At 45.2% G+C, this 27,598-nt stretch overlaps 1 protein-coding gene across 1 annotated transcript in view; it reads left to right on the top strand.

Annotated features, from left to right (window-relative positions):
• Positions 1-4,855, top strand: part of cenpe (centromere protein E) — a 210,191-nt gene extending 205,336 nt beyond the window's left edge. Inside the window, exon 49 of the mRNA XM_070880180.1 lies at positions 4,169-4,855. Within this exon, the coding sequence (XP_070736281.1) occupies positions 4,169-4,266 (98 nt within the window). The 3' untranslated portion in view covers positions 4,267-4,855. The remainder of the gene's footprint in view (positions 1-4,168) is intronic.
• The last annotated feature ends 22,743 nt before the right edge of the window (positions 4,856-27,598 follow it).

The raw sequence follows: 27,598 nt of genomic DNA on the forward strand, positions 1-27,598 counted from the left end.
CTGCATATTGAAGGGTGGAAGATGCCTGTGTGGATTTTTTTTAATATGTGGTGGCCATCGCACACGGGTTTGACAGAGCTTGGTCTTGGTCCAGTGACAAGTGTTAACCAAGACGACTGGAGACCAGTTCTGCTGTATGGACCTAGTGCACACACACATTGCAGTGTGGGCTGGCACATGCTGCCCCTGGCCTCTTCTGGGCCCCGAACTCTCACCTCCCCGGGCCCCGATTACATCGCTCTGCAATCTCTCACTGCTCCTTCGCCCCGACTTCGCTGCTCCTGCTGTACCTGCCCATGCTCCAATCATCGACCTGGATTATGGTGACGTCCAATCCAGTCACCCTCTTCACAGCTATCGCTCTCCTGGACGGGCTCGAGCTGCACCTTGCAGTGGTCCCACCGTCCACTGATGGTCTCTCGCAGGTCGGGGTCACCATGCTGCTCCCAGTCCGCTGCGTGCCGCTCCTTTTATGGCCCCGACCTGCCACTGATGTTCCCAAGCAGGTCGGGGCCTTAAAAGGAGCAGGTATTTTGCATCTGTCTTCACAAAAGAAGAGGATGCTACCAGTGTCACAGTAAAGAAGGGGGTAGAAAAATTGGATAAGATTTTTTTTTTTAAAAAAAGGTGGCAGCCCTCAAAGTTAAGTCACCCGGTCCAGATTGGATGCGCCTTAGGTTGCTGAGGGAAGTAAGGGTGCAAATAACAAAACTCTGGCCACAATTTTTCAATCCTCCTTTGATATGGGAGTGGTGCCAGAGGATCGGAAGGTTGCAAATGTTTTACCCCCTATTCCAAAAAAGGGGAAAGAAATAAACCCAATAACTACAGGCTATTCTACCTAATGTTAGAACTTCCAGAGACTGTAATCCAGGACAAACATGGGTTAATAAATGACAGACAACATGGATTTAATAACTTGAGGTCTTTGATGAAATGAGTTATTTGATGAAATAACAAGAGAATTGAACGGTTAAGAGACTGGATGGAAATCGTGTTCCCTGTAATTTCTTTTGGCCCTGCGCAGCCATTCAGAGAGAGAGAGAATGGGGGTAAACGGGGTCCAGGAGAGTATTAGGATCACTTCTCTTTTTATATCAATGACTTGGACTGAGGAATACAGGGTATAATTTCAAAGTTTTAAGATAAAACAAAACTTGGAGTTTAAATTGTGTATTTTAGAAAAAAAATTCTCTGCCTGTTTTTTTTTTTCTCCACCTGAAGCATCATGTGTTTTTTTAATGTGGGCGGGGGTGGGGGTAATGCACTTTAAAAAAAAAAGTCCATGTATCACTCAAGGGGATCTGACCTGGCAACATGAGCAGAAGGATTAGGTATGCGCAAACCATCATCTGCAATTCTTTCAACCGCGCCACATCCTCAGTGACGGCCCCTCCAATAACAAACTTCAGGAGGACATGCAAACTAGTGAAATGGACAGGCATGTAGATGAAATTTACTGCAGAAAAGTGTGAACTGATGTATTTTGGAAGGAAGGATGAGGAGAGGCAATATAAACTAAATGGTACAATTTTAAATGGGATACAATAACAGACTTGGGGTTCATATACACAAATCTTTGAAAGTGGCAGGACAAGTTGAGAAGGATGCTTTTAAAAAAAAAAAACGATACAAGTATTTGTACTGCGTTTTTTTGGGCACGTGCGTCTGTCAAGCTACGCCGCACCCCCCTAGCCGCCCCAAATCATTCACTCCATGTGGTGCTGAGAAGGACTGGGTTAAGGCACTTTGGCTGGAGGAAGGAAGCACTTGCACTGGGTTAAGGCACTTCGGCTGGGGGAAAGATGCACTTGCACTGGGGTAAGGCACTTTGGCTGGGAAAGGCATGTACTTCGACTGGGGTAAGGCACTTTGACTGGCCCTTGCTGCCTTTTGGGAAGCTCTGTCCTCTGTCGCTTCAGGAAGTCAAAGTGGATCGAGTTACAAATTGCAAAGTTAGTGAGACCTTGGGATGGGCGGTTCCAGTTGCATATTCCAGTGAAACTTCAGGATGTGGCTTATCCTCCAAGGGGACCAATCATAGACAAAGGGTGAAGCATGGTGACCATTTTGGCAGAACAAATAAGTGTGCCCTTAAAAAAAACAAAAAACATATGGGATTGTTAGCTTTATAAGTAGAGGCACAGAGTACAAGAGCAAGGAAGTTATACTAAACCTTTATAAATCACTGATTAGGCCTCCGCTAGAGTATTGTATTCAGTTCTGGGCACCACACTTTAGGAAGGATGTCAAGGGCTTGGAGATAGTGTGGAGGAGATTTACTCGGATGATGGGAAGGACTTCAGTTAAATAGAAAGATTAGGGAAGCTGGGATTGTTCTCAGAGCAGGGAGCATTGAGAGGAGATTTAATAGAAGGATTTTGATATAGAATCATAGGGCTCAAAATTGCCCAGGAGTTACTCTGTTTTTTATTGGAGCAACTTGATTTTTCTGGAGTATCTTTAAAAATCCCCATTTTGCACATTCAGTTTGCACCAGTGTAAGTGAGCTGGTTTGGATTTTTTTAGTTTGGTTTTGTTTTTTTCAAAAGGGGGCGTTACTAGCCACCTATGCCTGTTTTGGCCATTTAGGCCACTTTGCACAGCTAATAGTTACTCCAAACTAACTTAGGCCAGCGTATGTGGCCGCACAGAAAACCCTTGCGGAGAGTTAAGAAATCAGCGCTGGTTGGTACTAATGACTTGACTAAAGAATGTGAATAGGATCAAACAGCTATATGACAAACTTCGCAAAGTTAATTTAGTATACAACAGAAGTATTCATGGAAGCTTAAACTACAAAAATAAAAGTATAGACAAAACATATTTACATAATTTTTTTTCAAAATATCCAAATAAAAAATAGAAGTACCTCCTGCTCACAATTATGTTCTTATGTAGGATTTTCATCAACAGGGTTAAGGAAGGTCTTGAGTAAGCTCATTAAAATTACTGGCTACACAGTAATCACCCCCTGCCCCACCCCCAGATCAACCTCCCCCCCCCAAACCCTGGGATCAAAACTCTCCTCTCTCCTCTTTTCCTTCCCTCCCCCCAAAATCAAAACTCGCACCAGCCTGTTTGTAGCCTTAGCCCGGGAAGGCAGCAGACCGGCCTGTGTGGCAGGCCACTTGGCCCAGGATAGGGGCGGGACGCATCGGGCCCCACGCTGCAGCACGCATAATCAGCAGGAGCCACTGCGCATGCGCGAATGCTCTAATACGCATGCGGACAGCTGCCGCCACTCTTTCACGCGCAGGGCCCTAGCTCTGCCCCCCAATGGAATCGCCACGCCGCCCCAAGTCCTGGGAGAGCCAACAGAGCCGCCAGAATCTGGGGATATCTTTTTGGGACCGTTTTGAGCCTAGGAAGTCACTGCATCTCACTTGAGTGTGCTGAAAAACCGGGTGGGCCAAATTTGGGCCCATAGAATGTGCCAATAGATAAGGAACCTTAACAGAGGACACAGATTTCAGATAACTGGCAAAAGAACCAGACTGGAGATGAGAAATATTTTTATGTAATGGATCATAATCTGGAATACACTGCCTGAAAGGATGGTGCAAGATTCAATAGCAATTTCAAAAGGGAATTGGTTCTATACTTGAAAAATTAAAAATGTACAGAGCTATGAGGAAAGAGCAGGGGAGTGGGACTAATTGGGTAGCTCTTGAGCACTGGCACAATGGGCTGAATTGTCGTCTCCTGTACTCTGACTCTTTCTATGACCTGTAAAAGGAAGGTAATTTAAGAGATACATTTTGCATAGAATACCTGTACAGGAAAGGTAATTATACAGACATTTTCTTACCATAGAGTACCTGTAACACAAAAGTAACTGTACAGACAGGTTCTTGCTACAGAGCAGCTTTTTGGCTTTGTTTCATTTTACAGATTTTTTTTAAACGGAACTTTTCTTGGAATTGGATGAGTCCAGGAGATAATTGCTGGGGAAGGGAGAGAAGGAAAAACGCCAGGCTTTAAAGAGACCATAAGCTATGGAGTGTTCTAGGGAAACCTTTTTGAAGTTCCTTGTTCTAGTAAATTTGCTCTATTCAGCAACTCTGAAATGGATGTTTGCAAAACTCTGTAGAGGAGCCCTGAAATAGGCACTCTAAAAAGGCATGCTTTAGATCTTTATTGACATTGGAATTTTTTTTGTCTTTAGCTGGAAGTCCTCAACCGAAACCTAAATCTGGCGAGAAGGACCAGGATGACTGGTGTTCCAAGCCCTCTGCTGATGATCCTCAGTGTAAAATGCAATGAAAGTTAATTGATGGGGAGAGGGAATATGTTAAAGTCCACTAATTACATTCACTAAGGCCCTGTTGAAAATGATTGTAGTGCTGGCCCATTGAACAATTAAATAAATTGTGTACTTCTGCAGGAGCCAAGTAGCTTAATTGGTTAATACTTTTTGCCTCTATTCTCACTTGCAGCACAGCTGGGTCTGATTCAAATTGTCACACCAATGCACTGTTCTAATGAAGATAAAGGGAGGTTTGTTCTGCATCTAACTGTGGTAAACCTGATCAAGAAATGCTAAATACTGATGCTGGGTGCCCAAATTTGGAAGATGTTCTGATTTCCAGCACTGGCATTCCTTGTTTTGGAGCATCAAAATTTGCTTTGTAAAGCACGTCTGTCTCTAACATTGGCAACAAATGAACAAATAGCAGCAACATTCATGCCAAATGAGCAAAGGCAGTAGTTTTGGTGTTTAATTGTATGGACTATTGCTCTGTCACTGCTTTCACCAAAAAGGTTTTATAACCTGTATTTTATTTTCATGTTATCAGTGTGCACACTTTTATACTAAAAGTTTCTTCTATTGAAAGTTTCTCAAATAAAGATTGTTTTTTCTAACCTCAATAAGAACTTTGGTTTTGTTTTACTAGTTTGCCATTGCAGTTCAGTCACAGCCTATTACAATAATAATCATTTAGCCTTCATAGATTGCAAGAAACCAAATGGTCATTTGAAGGGAAAGTAGGTTGTCATGTATTAGTCATGATGTACCCTCCTTCCTGCAGTATGAAGCTGCACCTTGGGCAGTGTACCTATTTGAGGGAGACTTTCCTCTGAACTGGCAGAAGTGTAGCGGAGAGGAGTGGGTCAGGAGAGTGAGCGAAAGGAAGATATAAATTCAGTGGGAGGGGATTGCGGAGACGTAGAAGGGGGCTGGTGTTACTTTCAATGGCAGGGAATCCCCCAAAATACTTAAGTGGGGAGAGAGAATGCAGGTTTGTTACTTTTAATCAAAATTTTGGGAGTTATTACTGATCTATGAAGCCTGTGTTTTAATATTTCTTCCATTTAAGCAAGGTCCTGAGTTTTTGTTGTTGTTATAAGGTCCTGAACTTAATTCATTATTTGACATGCTCAACCTGGAAAGATTTATATTAAATTTACTAGTTTTTTTTTTTCTTTTCTGATGTAGCACTCCAATTGTGTATTTGTTTAATATAACAGTTTTAAAATAAAAATGTTAATAGTACTGAATTCTTTTTTTTTTGCTCAGCCTGTCTGAGGTGCAGAAATCCATCTCCAAACCAAGATATTGGAAAGTCTGCACTGGTAGAGTTTGTTTGCCTGAGAGTGCGCAATCTTTCTTCACTAGGAACAAGAATAGGCCATTCAGCCCTTCAATCAGATCATGGCTGATCTGCACCTCATCTCAATTTACCCACCTTTGATCCATATCCCTTGATAACCTTACCTAACAATCTATTCATCTCAATCTTGAAATTTTCAATTGACTCGGCTATAGATTTCCACCACTCTTTGTGGAAAAAATACCTTCTGATTTCACTTCTAAATGCCTCAGCTCTAATTTTAAGATTGTGTCCCCTTGTTCTGGATTCTCCATCAGAGATAGTAGTTTCTCTGTATCTACCCTATCGAATCTCTCTATCATTTTAAACCTCAATTAAATCACCCCTCAACCTTCTAAACTCAAGGGAATACAACCCAACTTTTTAAGTACCCTGTCCTCTTAATTTAAAATTCCAATCTACAATCAGTTTATAATCTCAGGATAAGGTTCCAGCCACCAGAGTGGAGGGGAGCAGTTTGATATTCAGAGTGGAACTGGTGGTAAAGATTGAGTTTTTAAAAACTGAGTGATTATCTGCATGAACATTTTTGTGTCCTTCTGCGTATGCGCACCCTGGACTCCGCCTCCCTTTTGCGCATGCGCACATTTTACCATGCTGCGCATGTGCAGACTCCTCGAAGCCCAAACCGGAAGTGGAGTCTGCCGACCATATTGTATCCTGATGAGCCTGGAGCTGCTGTGCTGCTGCCTGCCGACCACGTTGCTTTGATTTGCTTGCTTGGATTTTGGTACCATTGTAGTGTTGCTAGAAATCAATCTGTGCTTTAAATCTCTTCGTAATGTTTGCTTTGTAGTGTTGCTAGAAATCTGCATTGCATATTTTGCTTAAATTGTGGATTGATTGGTTCATAGTAGTTGCATGTTCTAATTTGTAGTGTGTAGCACTAGAGCCGATTTTGAATTCCTTGCTGCTTTAATCACAGTAGTGATTCATGGCTCAGATGTACTTTGTGGTAGTAGCACCAACAACTGCATTAGTCATGGTAGTCAGACTCGTGCTTGCTCTATGTGGCTTCACATTTTTCTTCAGGTCTCCACTCAAAGTCCGACGAAACGGTTATTTTCACTGAGTGTCCGTGACTATAGTTCGTTATATGCTACATATTGTCTTCAGTGCATTTGGTCCGTTCCATGCAAAACACACTGCCTTTTGTCTGGTGTTTTCATTTTATTTCTAGTGCAACTGTGTGAGCTCTGTTTTCTTATTTCCAGGTGCAAGGATATCGGTCAATTTTCATCGTTTATGCATTTATTTGTTCCATCAGGACCAAGATTTGCCATTTGGCAAATGATGGCCCTTGAAATCATCTGCCTCGGAGGTGCAAGTTTTCTGACGATTTGTAAGTCTTGTCTGGGAGGTGCAAAAAACAGTACCTGCACTTAGTGTTTGTGTCTTTTCCTCTTATTTCTAGGAACATAGTCTGAGTTTGAAGCTGCAAGAAAACCTTGGAATTCTGCTGTCTGGGCACTGCAAGTATTCTGAGCATTACCACAGTGTTCGGTGATCATCAGTATCTCCACTTAGATTTCTTTGAGTGAGGAAGGGACAAAAAACATTCTAGGTCTGGAGCACAGCCAGCGACCATCCACATCACATCTCATAGTTGCTGAAAAGAGAGGTCGACTAGAAACGACCAATCAACGTGAGAACTTTGTGAACTTTTTCTCTTTGTGCTCAGTAGATTATGCTTCCTCCATGCTTTGAAAGTGAGTTGCATGTTGTTCCATTGCTTTAGAAGTCTCTGATATGAGGTACCGTCGGGGTTTGGAGTGTCTACCCTGGAGGCCACCCCTGATGGCCAGATCCTCCGCTAACTGGAATATTGCAGCAAGATCTCTTGGGGCCTTTGCTTGTGGTCTTGTCTGTGGACGCTACCTGAGCTTGTCACCGGTTCCTACTCACTACCACACTTCACATTTCATAGAAGCAATCTAAGGTTAGTAAAGACAAACGTAGGTCCCCTGCAGTCAGAATCAGGGGAAGTCATAACGGGGAACAAAGAAATGGCGGACCAATTGAACAAGTACTTTGGTTCAGTATTCACGAAGGAGGACACGAACAACCTTCCGGTTATAAAAGGGGTCGGGGGGTCTAGTAAGGGGGAGGAACTGAGGGAAATCCTTATTAGCCGGGAAATTGATGGGATTGAAGGCCGATAAATCCCCAGGGCCTGATGGACTGCATCCCAGAGTACTTAAGGAGGTGGCCTTGGAAATAGTGGATGCATTGACAGTCATTTTCCAACATGCCATTGACTCTGGCTACCCTCCACTCTATAGGAACTGATCCAATGTAACCCCACTTTTTAAAAAAGGAGGGAGAGAGAAAACAGGGAATTATAGACCGGTCAGCCTGACATCGGTAGTGGGTAAAATGATGGAATCAATTATTAAGGATGTCATAGCAGTGCATTTGGAAAGAGGTGACATGATGGGTCCAAGTCAGCATGGATTTGTGAAAGGGAAATCATGCTTGACAAATCTTCTGGAATTTTTTGAGGATGTTTCCAGTAGAGTGGACAAGGGAGAACCAGTTGATGTGGTATATTTGGACTTTCAGAAGGCGTTCGACAAGGTCCCACACAAGAGATTGATGTGCAAAGTTAGAGCACATGGGATTGGGGGTAGTGTACTGACATGGATTGAGAACTGGTTGTCAGACAGGAAGCAAAGAGTAGGAGTAAATGGGTACTTTTCAGAATGGCAGGCAGTGACTAGTGGGGTACCGCAAGGTTCTGTGCTGGGGCCTCAGCTGTTTACACTGTACATTAATGATTTAGATGAGGGGATTAAATGTAGTATCTCCAAATTTGCGGAAGACACTATCTTGGGTGGCAGTGTGAGCTGCGAGGAGGATGCTGTGAGGCTGCAGAGCGACTTGGATAGGTTAGGTGAGTGGGCAAATGCATGGCAGATGAAGTATAATGTGGATAAATGTGAGGTTATCCACTTTGGTGGTAAAAACAGAGAGACAGACTATTATCTGAATGGTGGCAGATTAGGAAAAGGGGAGGTGCAAAGAGACCTGGGTGTCATGGTACATCAGTCATTGAAGGTTGGCATGCAGGTGCAGCAGGCGGTTAAGAAAGCAAATGGCATGTTGGCCTTCATAGCAAGGGGATTTGAGTACAGGGGCAGGGAGGTGTTGCTACAGTTGTACAGGGCATTGGTGAGGCCACACCTGAAGTATTGTGTACAGTTTTGGTCTCCTAACCTGAGGAAGGACATTCTTGCTATTGAGGGAGTGCAGCGAAGGTTCACCAGACTGATTCCCGGGATGGCGGGACTGACCTATCAAGAAAGACTGGATCAACTGGGCTTGTATTCACTGGAGTTCAGAAGAATGAGAGGGGACCTCATAGAAACATTTAAAATTCTGACGGGGTTAGACAGGTTAGATGCAGGAAGAATGTTCCCAATGTTGGGGAAGTCCAGAACCAGAGTCTAAGGATAAGGGGTAAGCCATTTAGGACCGAGATGCGGAGGAACTTCTTCACCCAGAGAGTGGTGAACCTGTGGAATTCTCTACCACAGAAAGTTGTTGAGGCCAATTCACTAAATATATTCAAAAAGGAGTTAGATGAGGTCCTTACTACTAGGGGGATCAAGGGGTATGGCGAGAAAGCAGGAATGGGGTACTGAAGTTGAATGTTCAGCCATGAACTCATTGAATGGCGGTGCAGGCTAGAAGGGCCGAATGGCCTACTCCTGCACCTATTTTCTATGTTTCTAAGTCACTCTGACTCAGACTACTATGTATGCCATTGAGTTATTTTCCCGGTTTGGAGAATTGCCAGAAGATCTACGGGGTCTGTATGCCAAGTTCACGGAATATGCAGCGAAAAAAATGTCCAAGGGTCACTGGCACATGGGTGTCGTGAGCATTAAGCAGCAGGATGATATAGTCACTGTGATCTCTGGTTTCAAGGAGTATAATCTTCAGATATGTGATGGTCAAGCTACCTGCAACTGCACTTTCTGCAGACAGTTCTTACTCCCTTGTAAGCATGCAGTTGTAGTCCAGAGATATTTGGGATTGCCACTTGGGAGACTTGCCTTCTGTAGCTGTTGGCGGTCTCTTCTCAGCCTCCTCTGTTCCAAGGAGAACAAACCCAGCCTATCCAATCTGTCCTCGCAGCTAAGATTCTCCATTCCAGGCAGCATCCTTGTAAATCTCCTCTGCACCCTCTCCAGTGCAATCATGTCCTTCCTATAATGCGGTATTCCAGCTGTGGCCTAACCAACGATGTTCTCCGCAAGATCCTACAAATCACCTGGGAGGACAGACGCACCAACATTAGCGTCCTTGACCAAGCCAACATCCCCAGCATTGAAGCACTGGCTACACTTGATCAGCTCCGCTGGGCAGGCCACATTGCCCACATGCCGGACACGAGACTCACAAAGCAAGCGCTCTACTCTGGTTCGTTTGCCGTGAAGGAGTTCAAAGGTGGGCAGAAGAAATGTTACAAGGACATCCTCAAAGCCTCCCTGATAAAGTGCAACATCCCCACTGACATTTGGGAGTCCCTGGCCAAAGACCGCCCTAAGTGGAAGAAGCGCGTCCGGGAGGGCGCTGAGCACCTTGAGTCTTATCGCCGAGAGAATGCAGAAATCAAGCGCAGGCAGCCGAAAGAGCGTGCGGCAAATCTGTCCCACCTGTGATGGGGACTGTGGCTCTCGTATTGGACTGTTCAGCCACCCAGGACTCATTCTAAGAGTGAAAGTAAGTCTTCCTCAAATCTGAGGGACTGCCTATGATGATACAATTTAAGCATAACCTCCCTGCTCTTGTATTCTATGACTCGGCCAATAAAGGCAAGCATTCCGTATGCTTTCTTAACCACCTTATCTACCTGGCCTACTTTCAGGGATCTGTGGACAACACTCCAAGGTCCCTTTGTTCATCTACACCACTTCTAAGTGGCCTACTGCTTAGTGTATACCCTTTCCTTATTAGCCCTCCCCAAGTGCATTACATCACACTTCTCCGAATTAAATTCCATTTGCTACTGTTCTGCCCACCCGACCAGTAGATTGACATCCTCCTGCATTCGATGACTTTCTTCTTCAGTATCAACCACAAGCCAATTTTAGTGTCATCTAGATCTAGATCATTAGTTTAATTATGTCTGTATATGCTCAGAATTTGAGTTCTGGGTCTATGAATCATCATGTTCCTCTTCATTTACTATTTAAAAAAATTTGTTCCTGGGATGTGGGTGTCGCTGGCAAGGCCAGCATTTATTGCCCAAACCTAATTGCCCTTGAGAAGATGCTGGTGAGCCGCTGCCTTAAACCGCTGCAGTCCTTGTGGCAAAGGTTCTCCCACAGTGCTGTTCAGGAGGGAGCTCCAGGATTTTGACCGACAATGAAGGAACGCCGATATACTTCCAAGTCAGGATGGTGTGTGACTTGAAGGGGAACATGGAGGTGGTGGTGTTCCCATGCGCCTGCTGCATTTGTCCTTCTAGGTGGTAGAGGTCGCGGGTTTGGGAGGTGCTGCCGAAGAAGCCTTGATGAGTTGCTGCAGTGCATCTTGTAGATGGTACATACTGCAGCTACTGTGTGTTGGTGATGATGAGAATGAATGTTTAAGGTGGTGAATGGGGTACCAATCAAGTGGGCTGCTTTGTCATGGCTGGCGTTGAGCTTGTTGTGTTGTTGGAACTGCACTCCAACAATTGGAGAGTATTCCATCACACTCCTGATTTGTGCCTTGTAGATGGTGGAATGGCTTTGGAGAGTTGGATAAGACACCCGCCGCAGAATACCCAGCCTCTGACCTGCTCTTGTTGCCACAGTATTTATGTGACTGGTCCAGTTAAGTTTCTGGTAAATGGTAACCCCCAGAATGTTGATGGTGGGGGGATTCGCCGATGGTAATGCCATTGAATGTCAAGGGGCAGTGGTTAGACTCTCGCTTGTTGGAGATAGTCATTGCCTGGTACTTGTGTGGCGCGAATGTTACTTGCCACTTATCAGCCCAAGCCTGAATGTCATCCAGGTCTTGCTTCAGGCGGGCATGGACTGCTCCATTATCTGAGGAGTTGCAAATGGCACTGAACATTGCAGTTGTCAGTGAACATCCCCAATCCTGACCTTATGATGGAGGGAACGTCATTGATGAAGCAGCTGAAGATGGTTGTGCCTATAACACTGTCCTGAGGAACTCCTGCAGTGATGAATGACCTCCAACCACCACAACCATCTTCCTTTTGTACAAGGTATGATTTTAGCCAGTGGAGAGTTTTCCCCTTGATTCGTATTTACTTCAGTTTTGCTAGGGCTCCTTGATGCCACGCTCGGTCAAATGCTGATTTGATGTCAAAGGAAGTCACACTCAACTCACCTGGAATTCAGCTCTTTTGTCCAAGTTTGAACCAAAGCTGTAATGAGGTCTGGAGCCAAGTGGTCCTAGCAGTACCAAAACTGGGCATCGCTGAGCATGTTATTGGTGAGTAAGTGCCGCTTGATGGCACTGTTGATGACACCTTCCATCACTTTGCTGATGATTGGGAGTAGACTAATGGAGCGGTAATTGGCCAGATTGGATTTGTCCTGCTTTTTGGGGACAGGACATACCTGGGCAGTTTTCACATTGTCGGATTCATGCCAGTGTTGTAGCTGTACTGGAAGAGCTTGGCTAGAGGCGTGGCTAGTTCTGGAGCACAAGTCTTTAGCACAACAGCCGGGATGTTGTCAGGGCACATATAGCCTTTGCTGTATCCAGTGCGCTCAGCCTTTTCTATATATCGTGTGGGGTGAATCGAATTTGCTGATACAGGCTTCTGTGATGGTGGGAACCTCAGGAGGAGGCTGATATGGATCATCTACTCGGCACTTCTGGCTGAAGATGATTGTAAATGCTTCAGCCTAGTCTTTTGCACTCTCATGCTGGGCTCCACCATCATTGAGGATGGGAATATCATGGAGCCGCCTCGTCCTGTTAGTTGTTTAATGATGCAACACTATTCATGACTGGATGTGGCAGGACTACAGAGCTTTAATCTGATCTGTTGGTTGTGGGATCGCTTAGTATTATCTATAGCATGCTGATTCTGCTTTTTAGCATGCATGTAATCTTGTGTTGCAGCTTACCCAGGTTGGTACCTCATTTTTAGATACGCCTGGTGCTGCTCCTGGCATGCTCTTCTACACTCTTTATTGAACCAGAGTTGGTCCCCTGGCTTGATGGTAATGGTAGAGTGAGGGATATGCTGTGCCATGAGGTTACAGATTGTGGTGGAATACAATTCTGCTGCTGCTGATGGCCCACAGTGCCGAGTTTTGAGCTGCTAGATCTGTTCTGAATCTATCCCATTTAGCACGGTGGTAGTGCCACTCAACACAATGGATGGTTTCCTCAGTGTGAAGACGGGACTTCGACTTCACAATGACCACCGCACAATGTGGCCCGGAAACCGGCGTGGTCCTGGCCTGCAAGACCATCAGCAGACCAGGGCCATTAGAGGGAGCAGCGTGCAACGGCATGCCACTTCTGGGAGCAGTGCGTGCTGCTGCAGGAGGGCGTCAGCTGATTGCAATGTGGGCAGGTACAGCAGTAGCTGCGAGGTTGGGGCGAAGGAGCTGCAAGAATTCATAGAGGGATGTGATCGCGGCCCAGAAGACGCGTGAGTTTGGGGCCCGGACGAGGCAAGGGCCATCCCACACTGATGTGTACGCACACTAGGTCTGTGCAGCAGAGCTGGTCTCCAGTCGTCTTGGTTAATCCTTGCCACTGGACCAAGACCTAGCTCTGTCAAGCCTGTGTGGTGGCTGGTGTGCAACGGCCACCACATGTTAAAAAAAATCCACGCATAGGCATCTTCCACCCTTCAAAATGTAGTTCAGGATGTGGAATATTGGGTCTTTCATTGAAACACCTGTGAACTCCTCCCTTTTCAGCGTGGAAGCAAGTCCTCCTCGTTTCGAGGGACTGCCTATGATGATGATACGGACAGATACATCTGCGACAGGTAGATTGGTGAGGACGAGGTCAAGTAGATTTTTCCCTAGTGTTGGTTCTCTCTCTCTCTGCTGCAGGCCCGGTCTGGAAGCTATGTCCTTCAGGACTCGGCCAGCTTGGTCAGTAGTGGTGCTACCGAGCCACTCTAGATGATGAACATTGAAGTCCCCCCTTCAGAGTGCATTCAATGCCCTTGCTACTCTTAGTGCTTCTTCCAAGTGGTGTTCAACATGGAACTGTACTGATTCATCAACTGAGAGAGAGTGGCAGATGGTAATCAGCAGGCGGTTTCTTTGCCCATGTTTGACTTGAAGCCATGAGACTTCATGGGATCCTGTAAGATTTCTAAATCTCTGGCATTAAATTGACAGCAAGACTGATTCTTTTTAAAACAATTCTCAATAGTTTATTAAACACACACACACATCTATCAGCAGTTGTCAGCTATCCTACGGATCAACTTAGTTACAATAGATACAATGTTACAATAATGATTTATAAAAAGGTATACGTGACTTCCCTCTGGCACAGCACATGGCCTGCATCTTGGTCTGTAGAGGAAGGTCCTGCTTTTGCCATGTGCTTAAGAAAAGAGAAGAGAGCCAGCAATCTTTGGCTTGACTTGTTATACCCCTTAAAGCCATTGTTTCTCAGGAAGCCTCAGGATTGGATCTTGGCTCCAGGACTGTTCCTGATTGGCTTCTCCTCATACATGTCTGTCTGGAGGGCTGGTGTCATACCTTGATTAGGTTAATGGCTTTCCAATTAACATCTTTTCTAGTTTGGTGAGTTTCAAAGCCATGGAGACATGAACTTGGGGGAAGTCAGCCATTTTGTTTCAACACTGCAGCCTTTTCGTATAATCTCAATCAATTTTACCATTACTAAACACTTTTATTCTTACAGTTCAGAGTAAATGTTGAAGACTCCCAAGGCCACTCCCTCCCAACTGTATACCACTGTGTTGCCACTCCTGGTAGGTCTGTCTTGCTGGTGGGACAGGACATATTCCAAGGATGGTGATGGAGGAGTCTGGGACATTGGCTGAATGGTATGATTCTGTGAGTATGACTGTCAGGCCGTTGCTTGGTTAGTCTGGGACAGCTCTCCCAATTTTGGCACGTCCCCAGATGTTGGTGAGAAGGACTTTGCAGGGTCAACTTGGCTGGGTGTGCCATTGTCATGTCTGTAGCCGATGCCGAGGTCAATGTGGGGTGGTCCGTCCGGTTTTATTCTTTTTCATAGCAGTTGTGTACAACTGAGTGACTTGCTTAGGCCATTTCACAGGGCAGTTAAGAGTCAATCACAGTGCTGTGGGTCTCGTCACATATATGCCATACTGGGTAAGGATGGCAGATTTCCTTCTCTAAAGGACATTAGTGAACCAGATGGGTTATTATGGCAATCCAGTAGTTTCATGTTAACCATTACTGATAGTTTTTTATTCCAGATTTATTTAATTAACTGAATTTAAATTCCCCAGCTGCCATGGTGGGATTTGAACTTGTAGCTGGATCATTCGTCCAGGCCTTTGGATTAATAGTCCTGTGATGTTGCCACACTGCTGTCAATCATATCAATCAAAATCCATTTGAGGATTACATTTCCACTGTATTCTAAATATAGCCTCATCAATGAGTTCTGCTCTGCAGGTTTTGTCTTATGTTTGAGAGGCAACCCACTACATGCTCCATCTTGTTAATAACAGCCTTACATTGACTACATTTTTTCACTGATGCAAAATTGCACCCAAATCTCTCTCTCCCTACATCAGCCTTTTAAAAAAGAAAACATTTAGTCAGCGTAGAGGGAGCAGGATAGTTAGAATAAATATGTGGTTTGAGCAGTGATGCAAGAGGGAGGGATTCAAATTCCTGGGACATTGGAACCAGTTCTGGGGGAAGTGGGATCTGTACAAAAGGGACGGTCTGTATTTGGGCAGGACTGGAACTGATGTCCATGGGGTAACATTTGCTAATATGGCAGGGGGATGGGAACCTATGCAGCGAGACGGGGCGAAGTAATATGGAGTCGGAAACAGATGATAGAAAGGTTAAAGAGCAATAGTGGAAGGCCGAGTAAACAAAGGCAAGAAACAAAAAGGGCCACACTACATCATAATTCTAAAAGGACAAAAGGTGTTAAAAAAACAAGCCTAAAGGCTTTGTGTCTTAATGCAAGGACTATCTGTAATAAGGTGGATGAATTAACTGTGCAAATAGATGTTAACAGATATAATGTGATTGGGATTACAGAGACGTGGCTCCAGGATGATCAGGGCTGGGAACTCAACATCCAAGGGTATTCAACATTCAGGAAAGATAGAATAAAAGGAAAAGGAGGTGGGGTAGCATTGCTGGTTAAAGAGGAGATTAATGTAATAGTTAGGAAGGACATTAGCTTGGATGATGTGGAATCTATATGGGTAGAGCTGCAGAACACCAAAGGGCAAAAAACGTCAGTGGGAGTTGTGTACAGACCTCCAAACAGTAGTAGTGATGTTGGGGAGAGCATCAAACAGGAAATTCGGGGTGCATGCAATAAAGTTGCAGCCGTTATCATGGGTAACTTTAATATGCATATAGATTGGGCTAACCAAACTGGAAGCAATACGGTGGAGGAAGATTTTCTGGAGTGCATAAGGGATAGTTTTCTAAACCAACTAGGGGGGAGGCCATCTTAGACTGGGTGTTGTGTAATGAGAGGATTAATTAGCAATCTTGTTGTGCGAGGCCCCTTGGGGAAGAGTGACCATAATATAGTGGAATTCTACATTAGGATGGAGAATGAAACAATTAATTCAGAGACCATGGTCCAGAACTTAAAGGAGGGTAACTTTGAAGGTATGAGGTGTCAATTGGCTAGGATAGATTGGCGAATGATACTTAAGGGGTTGACAGTGGATGGACAATGGCAGACATTTAGAGACCGCATGGATGAACTACAACAATTGTACATTCCTGTCTGGCATAAAAATAAAAAAAGGAAGGTGGCTCAACCGTGGCTATCAAGGGAAATCAGGGATAGTATTAAAGCCAAGGAAGTGGCATACAAATTGGCCAGAAATAGCAGCAACCCGGGGACTGAAAAATTTAGAACTCAGCAGAGGACGTCAAAAGGTTTGATTAGGGCAGGGAAAATAGAGTACGAGAGGAAGCTTGCAGGGAACATTAAACGGACTGCAAAAGCTTCTATAGATATGTAAAGAGAAAAAGGTTAGTAAAGACAAACTTGGGCCCCCTGCAGTCACATTCAGGGGAAGTCATAACTGGGAACAAAGAAATGGCAGTGAATACCGAACTAAAGTTCGATTGGTCTAAGGAGGGCACAAATAACCACCTGGATATAAAAGGGGTCAAAGGGTCCAGTAAGAAGGAGGAACTGAGAGAAATCCTTATTAGTCGGGAAATTGTGTTGGGGAAATTGATGGGATTGGAGGCCGATAAATCCACAAGGCCTGATGGTCTGCATCCCAGAGTACTTAAGGAGGTGGCCTTGGAAATAGTGGATGCATTGACAGTGATTTTCCAACATTCCATAGACTCTGGATCAGTTCCTATGGAGTGGAGGGTAGCCAATGTAACCCCATTTAAAAAAAAAAAAAGGAGGGAGAGAGAAAACAGGGATTATAGACCAGTCAGCCTGACATCAGTAGTGGGTAAAATGATGGAATCAATTATTAAGGATGTCATAGCAGCGCATTTGGAAAGAGGTGACATGATAGGTCCAAGTCAGCATGGATTTGTGAAAGGGAAATCATGCTTGACAAATCTTCTGGAATTTTTTGAGGATGTTTCCAGTAGAGTGGACAAGGGAGAACCAGTTGATGTGGTGTATTTGGACTTTCAGAAGGCTTTCTACAAGGTCCCACACAAGAGATTAATGTGCAAAGCTAAAGCACATGGGATTGGGGATAGTGTGCCGATGTGGATTGAGAACTGATTGTCAGACAGGAAGCAGAGTAGGAGTAAATGGGTACTTTTCAGAATGGTAGGCAGTGACTAGTGGGGTACCGCAAGGTTCTGTGCTGGGGCCCCAGCTGTTTACATTGTACATTAATGATTTAGACGAGGGGATTAAATGTAGTATCTTCAAACTTGCGGATGACACTAAGTTGGGTGGCAGTGTGAGCTGCGAGGAGGATGCTATGAGGCTGCAGAGTGACTTGGATAAGTTAGGTGAGTGGGCAAATGCATGGCAGATGAAGTATAATGTGGATAAATGTGAGGTTATCCACTTTGGTGGTTAAAAACAGAGACAGACTATTATCTGAATGGTGACAGATTAGGAAAAGGGGAGGTGCAACGAGACCTGGGTGTCATGGTACATCAGTCTTTGAAGGTTGGCCTGCAGGTACAGCAAGCGGTTAAGAAAGCAAATGGCATGTTGGCCTTCATAGCCAGGGGATTTGAGTAAGGGGCAGGGAGATGTTACTACAGTTGTACAGGGCCTTGGGGAGGCCACACCTGGAGTATTGTGTACAGTTTTGGTCTCCTAACTTGAGGAAGCACATTCTTGCTATTGAGGGAGTGCAGCGAAGGTTCACCAGACTGATTCCCGGGATGGCGGGACTGACCTATCAAGAAAGACTGGATCAACTGGGCTTGTATTCACTGGAGTTCAGAAGAATGAGAGGGGATCTCATAGAAACGTTTAAAATTCTGACAGGTTTAGACAGGTTAGATGCAGGAAGAATGTTCCCAATGTTGGGGAAGTCCAGAACCGGGGTCACAGTCTTAAGGATAAGGGGTAAGCCATTTAGGACCGAGATGAGGAGAAACGTCTTCACCCAGATAGTGGTGAAATCTGTGGAATTCTCTACCACAGAAAGTTGTTGAGGCCAATTCACTAAATATATTCAAAAAGGAGTTAGATGTCATCCTTACTACTAGGGGGATCAAGGGGTATGGCGAGAAAGCAGGAATGGGGTACTGAAGTTGCATGTTCAGCTATGAACTCATTGAATGGCGGTGCAGGCTCGAAGGGCCGAATGGCCTACTCCTTCACCTATTTTCTATGTTTGCTTAAATTGCTGGCAAAGTTAAGTTTTATCCTCTTTGGTCCTAATGGGCACATAATAGCACTGTTATTCTACTGCCATGCTCCAGACTCTAAGACTGACACCATGAAGTGCAGCTGCCCCATTTTCATATTGTTCTAGTTAAAGTGAGGTGCGCAGGTCAACTAAATTTCCACATCATGTTCTCCTTTAGATTGCCGTGAGCAATATTCAGTTGTGCACCAAGGCTGCTGAGGACCCCATCTGTCAGATGGATGCAGAGTTTGCAGTGCTCTGAGAAAATGAATTTCTTAAAAAGGGATGATCACAATGACCATTCATAATGAACAATCACACTCATTCCAGATGGGATAAGATTTGTATACGCTGTTAATCGTATTTCGTAAAAGATTTCTCATCGCTATCTTCAATTTCATGGACTTTGCCTTCATACAAGAATTTAAACAGGAGTAGGCCATATATCCCCTCGAACCTGCTACAACATTGAATAAGATGGTGGCTCAGTGCATCCTTGCTTATTAGTTCCACAGCTGCTAAAATGCCCTAAGAATTTATGATCCAATTCCTTTTCCTGGTGGTATAGGGCTCAATTTTGGCCAGGAGTTGCTATGTTTTTTTTCGAGTAGGCTGCTTTTTCTGGCATAACTTAAAAATCCCCAGTTTTCCCAATCAGTTATCACCAGTGTTATCATCAATTAGTTATGTTTTTTTTAGGTTTGTTTTTTTCCCTCAAAAGGGGGCGTTACCAGCCACCTAGACAGTTCTGCCCATTTAGGTAACTTTGGCCAGCTAATAGTTACTCCATTTCTACTTAGGCCAGTGTATGTGGCCATTTCAGAAAGCCCGTGCGGAGAGATAAAGAAATTGGCGCAGGTAAGTACATCGGAGACCATTCGGCCTGGGATGGGGGCAAGAAGCGGAGACGACCTGAACCAACCAAGCCTTACCCTTAGCAATGTTTGCAAACAGAAACTAACAATTTTATAAGAAATAAAAAATTAAAATCCTACCTTCATCTTCAAACTGCAATACAACTTTCTGCACTCGGCCCGGGAAAGCAGCAGGCAGGTGCGTAAGGCCACTCGGTCTGGGCTAGGGGCGGGGCAATGCACCGGGAGGCCACTCGGCCTGGGCTAGGGGCAGGAGCAAGTGAACTGGCGGGCATCGGGATTCAACGGAGTGGTTGGGGGGGTGGGGGGAGGGAGAAAAGGAGGATGCTGGCAAGCATTTGGGGCGAGAGAGAGGGAGAGGCTGGAATTCAATGGAGAGGCTGGGGGGAGAAGAAGACTGAGCGACCTGGCAAGCATCGGGGGCCAGAGAGAGGAGGCTGTAATTCAACGGGGAGAGAGGAGAAGAGGGAGGTCACAAGACTCAAGGGGGAGGGAGAGGAGGAGAAAGAGGAGATGACAAAAGACCTTTGGGTGTGGTCCATCCATACAGACCGTAGGGGAAAAAAGAGAACTGCGAACTGGTTCTGCCTGTTTTCATACCGTTTTGACTTTTGAAAGTTTAACTTTGTATGGGGGGGGGCAATACTGACAATGCCATACCTTTTGCAAGCGTTCTGCATCGTTGTGCTATGTGGAAGACAATTGATTAGAGCTCATCACATCAGGGCCCGTAGGCTGCTGGGCAAGAGGCCCTACCCACCTCGGTAATTTTGAGTCAGGTGTTCGTACCTGCACCTGAGTGATGCAGAATGTTAAAAGGCTGTGTTTTTGCAGAGAAGTTGTCTGAGATCTGTGAGTTGCTGAGACCAGACCTGCAGCCGAGAAGTGGCAGGTGAAGTGAAGGTTACAGCTGCACTTTCATTCTATGCCTCCGGATCATTTCAAGCTACAACTGGAGATGTGTGCGCCATCTCTCAACATGCAATACATGCCTTCATTCGCCAGGTCACGGCTGCACTGTATGCACGGAGGAATGACTTCAAGTTCTCAATGACCACCCAAGCAATCCATGACAGGGCTGTGGGGTTCTCAAGGATTGCTGGCTTCCCAAAGGTACAGGGCTGCATTGATTGTACCCACATCACCTTGCGAGCGCCTTTGAGGGATTCTGAGCTGTTCAGGAATAGAAAAGGTTTCCACTCCATTAATGTGCAGTTCGTGTGTGACGACATGGATCACATCATGTCAGTCGATGCAAGATATCCTGGCAGCACCCATGATGCATTCATCCTACACGACTGCGTTATATCTGCCATGTTTGAGCAGCAGCCAGAAGGGCAGAGCTAGCTACTGCGAAACAAAAGGTATGGCCTCACCACCTGGCTCATGATGCCCTTACGCGTAACCCGGATGGAAGCTGACCGTCTACAATATGTCGCACATTACAATGCACAGCATCATAGAGAGGACCATCGGCATCTTGAAACAGCGTTTCCAATGCTGGGACCATTCCAGAGGCTACTTGCTTGCAATACTCCCCTGAGATTCTTGGTTAGTTCACTGTTGTGTGCTGCAGGCTGCATAACTTAGCCATCATGAGGCAGCAGCAGCTGGTAGTGGAAGAAGGACCCACCTGCGGTGAGAGTGGCTGATGATTTGGAAGATGCAGGTGTCGAGGAGGATGATGACGAGGATGAGGAAACCATGCAAGTGCCTGAGGCGGAGGAGGGCGGGCCATCGTGCTCCTTTCACTATTGCTCAAGCCTTGCGACAGCAGCTTGTCCAGGAACGCTTTACTGATGTCTGAGGGCTCAGCGAAAACTATTCCACATGGACATGTTTATTTTTGGAGCTGTTTCGTTGTGTTGTGTTAATGGAACATGATTCAGTTTTAATATAAAATATATTTTATTCAAAAGTTTACAATGTACTTAACTTTACTGTGAAAGTTATTGTATCAAACTTTAATATGACTCTTTAAAATCACTTAAAAACTTTAAGATCACAAAGTTGTAAATTTGCATAACTTAAAAGTAAAACTTTCAATTTGAAAACAGTTACAACAGTTACAACAGCAGCAGCAAAGAAAGGCTGCACACATCTCTTATCCCCCTGACTCTAACACCATCCACCCGCTGCGCTTGGTCTTGGATTCTCCTCCACCCCTGCCCGCAGGCGGTGGCGCAGTGATTTTGGGCTTGGTACCAAGCTTATTCCTTCTAACATCTCACTTAAGGTGCATTTTTTTTTGGGGGGGTGGGGGGGGGAGGTCAGGTGTTAATATGGAGGGCCTGGCTTGGGTCTCTTCAGAGGCTGGTGTGGGGATTGCAGTGGGAGTGGCAGTTGATTCTGTCAATGGGTGCATGGTCTGGGTGTGTTCCCTTATTGCAGCAGCTAACTCACACATGCCATCCCTCATGCACCCTGAGTGTCTCAGCGGACTGAAACATTCCCTCCCTATTTGCCTGTGTCATTGCCAGTGTCGTCCTTTCCACTACCTCTGACAGTCCCTCCCTCATTCCCTCACTGATGTTCCCAGATATCTTTCCCATTTCCCGTGCAATTGCTGTTACTTCTCCCGACAGTCCCGCTACCTCATCACTCGCCCCACTGATGGTATCCAGGAGTAATCGGGTAAGGTCAATTCTCTCCGCACTCAATTATATGATCTGAACCCATCTGTTGCATCCTGCATCTCAGGAGAGCGTCGTTGATTTCTTCTTCCCCTCACCCTGAGTCTGCCTTGCGGCATCCCAATGGGACCCGCAACCTCAGATTGTGTAGAACCATTGAATGTCCCACCAGAACTAAAACCATTAGTCATGGAAGGGGGGAAACCATGGAATGTCTCACTAGTATTCAAACCACTAGTCATGGAAGGGGCTGGCAACTCCAATAACTGCACATGCTCCATATTCAATATATAAGTGGTAGCTTCATCTAGCTGACCCAACTCTGGAGGGTTGACCTGGAAGATGTTCTCCTTTTCAGGCTCGTCCGCATCCGATTCTTCTGCATCTTCAGGATTGGCATCAGGTTCTGCAAAATATAACACATGGTTAGCAGCAGAGGAGGAGGCAGGCTGGGTGACATGAGTAGGATCACACATAGCAGGCCAGGCAGCAGGTTGACTTGAAGGGCCATGATGAATTTTCAGGACTTGCCTTCTCCTTCGAGTGTGGGCCCAGCTTGTGCTGTACTGATTGTTTTTCTCCAGACAGGACCTATCAAAGCAGGAGCCTGTCTTCCAAGGGTGTCCGTGCGTGCAGATTTGGCGGGCCTCCTATTCGAGTTCTTTCCCTTTTTGTTGTGGGACAATTTTTTCTGCAAAGATCAAAATGCAACTTTTTAAGAGAGGGTGTCTTTCTGTTGGGTGGGACATATACAGCTGGTCACATTTACAATTGCATTGAATAAATGAAAATATTACTTACACTAACTACTTGATCAAGGTTCTGTCATTTCTTTTTACACTAGCTTCCGGCTCTCTTGTTCACCAATGCGCAGAAATTTTCTGCAACTTGGTTCCAGAATTTCTTCGTTTGTTTGGGTGGCACTTTTATGGTATCCAGCTCCTGCCATCTGTTCTCAATGACATTAACTAGTATCTCCACTTCCAGCAAGAAATTCTTTGTTCTTGGTCTACGTTGCTGCATTTTTCCAATGCTCTTACACACACTACTGATTTTTCCAAACACCGCACTCCTACCTGCTGGCATGCAGCAGTGATTTTTTTCAAACAGTACTTATTTTGCACGCAGCAGTGATTTTTCCAAATACAGCACTCCTTCTGGCACTTCTGCTGGCATGCAGCACTGATTTTACCAACAGAGCACTGCTTCTTGCATTCAGCAGTGATTTTCCTCCCACAGCACTCCAGGCAGAAAAAGAAGCAATTAGTTAGCTCTTTAAAAATGGCCAATTGCCAACTAACAACGCTACTGTTCATGCGCGGACATCACCATTCTCCACAATGCATGTGCAGACGTCTTGACACATTTTCCAATGCAGAATGCAGGCTCCACCCCCCGAGTCGACTGGCCACACTGCAACTGCAATGAATTGGCCAGACAGCGGCCAAAGTTGCAACATTTTTTTCCGGTGCATCTTCCAACGTATATATGCGCTGAAAAACGGGCTCAGCCAAAATTGAGCCCATAGAGCTCCACCTAGTGGACCAGTGCTCCACCTAGTGGCCTACTGTGGTAATGCAAGTACTCCTGTAAATAAAATAAAAGCATCATGTGACAAGGTCACCTGACCAGTTACTGATTGGAGCCATCGTGTGTGTGTGTGCTTTAGTGATGTAAGAATATATCACATTGGGGTCGAGGATGGGATAATTGGAATCCCTAGCTGAAATTGTTGTTGGTGGATAATTCAGCCAACCGACAGATACTTTGAGAGGTTCTTTGATTTGCAGCATAGCTAAAAATCCAAGGTAAATTACAAGCACACTGAGCTGAACTGTCAGAGTCCAGATGGCCGCACTTATGGGAATAATAAGGTGCTTGGGTGAGTTCAATCACGACCGAACCGAGACTTTTGCAGTGTATATGGAGTGGCTAGAAATGTTTTTCACCGCAAATAGTATCATCGCAGTCCCCGATGATAAACTAACTGGGTAATTTTAGAAAGAAAACGGGCTAATTTCTTGGCTGAAGCAGTCCCCGAGGTATGAAATCCTGAAAAATATGTTTGTTCCTGTCTAGCTAAAGGACACAGAACAGCACTAAGTCCTGAGCCCCTGGAAATTGCTGAAAGTTATCTTTTTGGTACACTATCAGTTGAATGAGAGTATCAGTGAATACATTGTAGCGTTATAAAAGTTATCCATTCACTGTCATTTCAGGACCGAGTATTGCGTGACCGCTTTGTGGGAAGAAAAATGAAGCAATCAGAAGTTGTTGACAACTTCTAACTTTACTTTTGATTTAACTTGTCAGACAGCAATGGCGATAGATATGGCCGACCAATACTCCCGAGAATTTCATGCCATTTCCAGTCGTCAACCAACTGAGGTGAATTGCCTGCAGGTTAAAAGTAAAAGGCAGTGGGCCCCAAGGTGTAAGAGAAAAATTTGGCATTAGGGGTCCCAGCGGGACAAGGGTTAAAGTGCTGGTTCCTGCACCCACCCATAAGGAGGTAAAAGGCCCCTCTTTGGCCTTGTACATTCCAGTACCAAGGCTCCGGAAGTTATTAATTCAATAATATCCCGACAGGATACGATGTGAGAACCTAAACAGACATTGATAAGACCTTGCAAAGAGGCTCGAGGCAGACTCATGGGCATCAAGGAGAATCAACAAATTCTGACCTAATGAAGTCATTCTAGCCACGGCCTAAGGTGGTCATGAGGGTCTTGGCCTGTCAATCCAAAGTAGCACTAATAAGGTAGTCCAATTAGAGAAGTAGCACTGATAAGGTAGTCCAATTAGAGATCTAGGGAGGTCTTACCAGGGAATGGAGGCGTTTTTGAAATGTATAAAAGTTGTATGATTGTGCTGTTCGGGGAGCATCTCCACTCACACAGGCGGCTGTGATAAGAGGTGTTCCCGGACGTTCGTAATAGAAGATCGTTATACCTTGCCATTCGTCTCTGTCTGCTAACTCCAGGGGCTGTTACGCCGGTTGGGGCGAGCGTCAACCCTCTATCAGGGGGCCCGCTCGTGGGAGGAGAAGCCTTCCCATTTTTCCCTTACACAAGGTAACGACGCATAGAAGTCATGCTGTCGGTGCCTGGGACAACACATTGCCTTACTTATTAGGTGGGAAATTTTGTTAGGGAAATTGATGGGATTGAAGGCCGATAAATCCCCAGGGTGTGATGGGCTGCATCCCAGAGTACTTAAGAAAGTAACCCTAGAAATAGTAGATAGAAACATAGAAAATAGGTGCAGGAGCAGGCCATTCAGCCCTTCTAGCCTGCACCGCCATTCAATGAGTTCATGGCTGAACATTGAAAGTTCAGTACCCCCTTCCTGCTTTCTCGCCATACCCCTTGATCCCCCGAGTAGTAAGGACTTCATCTAACTCCCTTTTGAATATATTTAGTGAATTGGCCTCAACTACTAAGATGCATTGGTGATCATTTTCCAACAGTCTATCGACTCTGGATCAGTTCCTAGGGACTGGAGGGTAGTTAATGTAACACCACTTTTTAAGAAAGGAGGGCGAAAGAAAGCGGGTAATTATTCGATCGGTTAGCCTGACATTTGGAGTGGGGAAAATGTTGGAATCAATTATTAAAGATGAAATAGCAGCACATTTGAGAAGCAGTGATGGGATCGGTCCAAGCCAGCATAGATTTATGAAAGGAAAATCCTGCTTGACAAATCTTCTAGGATTTTTTGAGGATGTAACTGGTAGAATGGACAAAGGAGAACCAGTGGATGTGGTGTATTTGGATTTTCAAAAGTCTTTCGGCAAGGTTCCACACAAGAGATTGGTGTGCAAAATTAAAGCACGTGGTATTGGGGATAGGGTACTGACATGGATAGAGAACTGATTGGCAGACAGGAAGCAGAGTGTCGAAATAAATGGGTCTTTTTCAGAATGGCAGGCAGTGACTAGTGGGGTGCCGCAGGACTCCGTGCTGGGACCCCAGCTATTTACAATATACATTAATGATTTGGATGAGGGAATTGAGTATAATATCTCCAAGTTTGCAGATGACACTAAGCTGGATGGCGGTGTGAGCTGTGAGGAGGATGCTTAAAAAGCTGCAGGGTGATTTGGACAGGTTAGGTGAGTGAGCAAACGCGTGGCAGATGCAGTATAATGTGGATAAATGTGAGGTTATCTACTTTAGTGGCAAAAACACGAAGGCAGAATATTATCTGAATGGCGGCAGATTAGGAAAATGGGAGGTGCAACGAGACCTGGTACATCAGTCATTGAAAGTTGGCATGCAGGTACAGCAGCCGGTGAAGAAGGCAAATAGTATGTTGGTCTTCATAGCTAGCCGATTTGAGTATGGGAGCAAGGAGGTCTTACTGCAGTTGTACAGGGCCTTGGTGAGGCCTCACCTGGAATATTGAGTTCAGTTTTGGTCTCCTAATCTGAGGAAGGACGTTCTTGCTATTGAGGGAGTGCAGCGAAGGTTCACCAGACTGATTCCTGGGATGGCAGGAGTGACATATGAGGAGAGACTGGATTAACTGGGCCTGTATTCACTTGAGTTTCGAAGGATGAGGGGGGATCTCATAGAAACATAAATTTCTGGCACGACTGGACAGGTTCAATGCAGGAAGAATGTTCCCGATGTTGGGGAAGTCCAGAACCAGGGGACATAATCTGAGGATAAGGGGTAAGCCATTTAGGACTGAGATGAGGAGAAACTTCTTCACTCAGTTGTTAACCTGTGGAATTCCTTACCGCAGAGAGTTGTTGATGCCAGTTCATTGGATATATTCAAGATGGAGTTTGATATGGCCCTTATGGCTAAAGGTATCGAGGGGTATGGAGAGAAAGCAGGAAAGGGGTACTGAGGTGAATGATCAACCATGATCTTATTGAGTGGTGGTGCAGGCTCAAAGGGCTGAATGGCCTACTCCTACACCTATTTTTCTATGTTTCATATGGACAGCTTTGAGCAAAGTGTTTCTTCAAGAAAACGTGGCATCTTGGAAAGGCATGCCGACTTAAGAGTAAACTGATGTTCAATGCTAGAAGTAGCAATCACCAGAGACTACATCGCATTGAAGTAGAAGCAACAGGATGAGGAGTTTTTGGAGCTACACGTCATCAAGAGCACGAGGGTATAGAAACATAGAAATTAGGTGCAGGAGCAGGCCATTCGAGCCTGCACCACCATTCAATAAGAGTATGGCTGATCACTTCCCTCAGTACCCCTTTCCTGCTTTCTCTCTATACCCCTTGATCTCTTTGGCAATAAGGGCTATATCTAACTCCCTTTTGAATATATCTAACTAACTGGTCTAACAACTGTATCTAACAACGATTTGCGATATATCGTCATCCAAGTAGATGTTGCAGGAATCAGGAAACCCATAGAAATCGACACTGGTGCATCTGTGAGCGTAGTACCGGAATTGCTATATCTCGACAAGTTGAGTGATTTTCCACTGGAAAAGTGGAAG

Source organism: Pristiophorus japonicus, chromosome 1 (genome assembly GCF_044704955.1).
Source record: "Pristiophorus japonicus isolate sPriJap1 chromosome 1, sPriJap1.hap1, whole genome shotgun sequence".
Classification (NCBI taxonomy): domain Eukaryota; kingdom Metazoa; phylum Chordata; class Chondrichthyes; family Pristiophoridae; genus Pristiophorus; species Pristiophorus japonicus.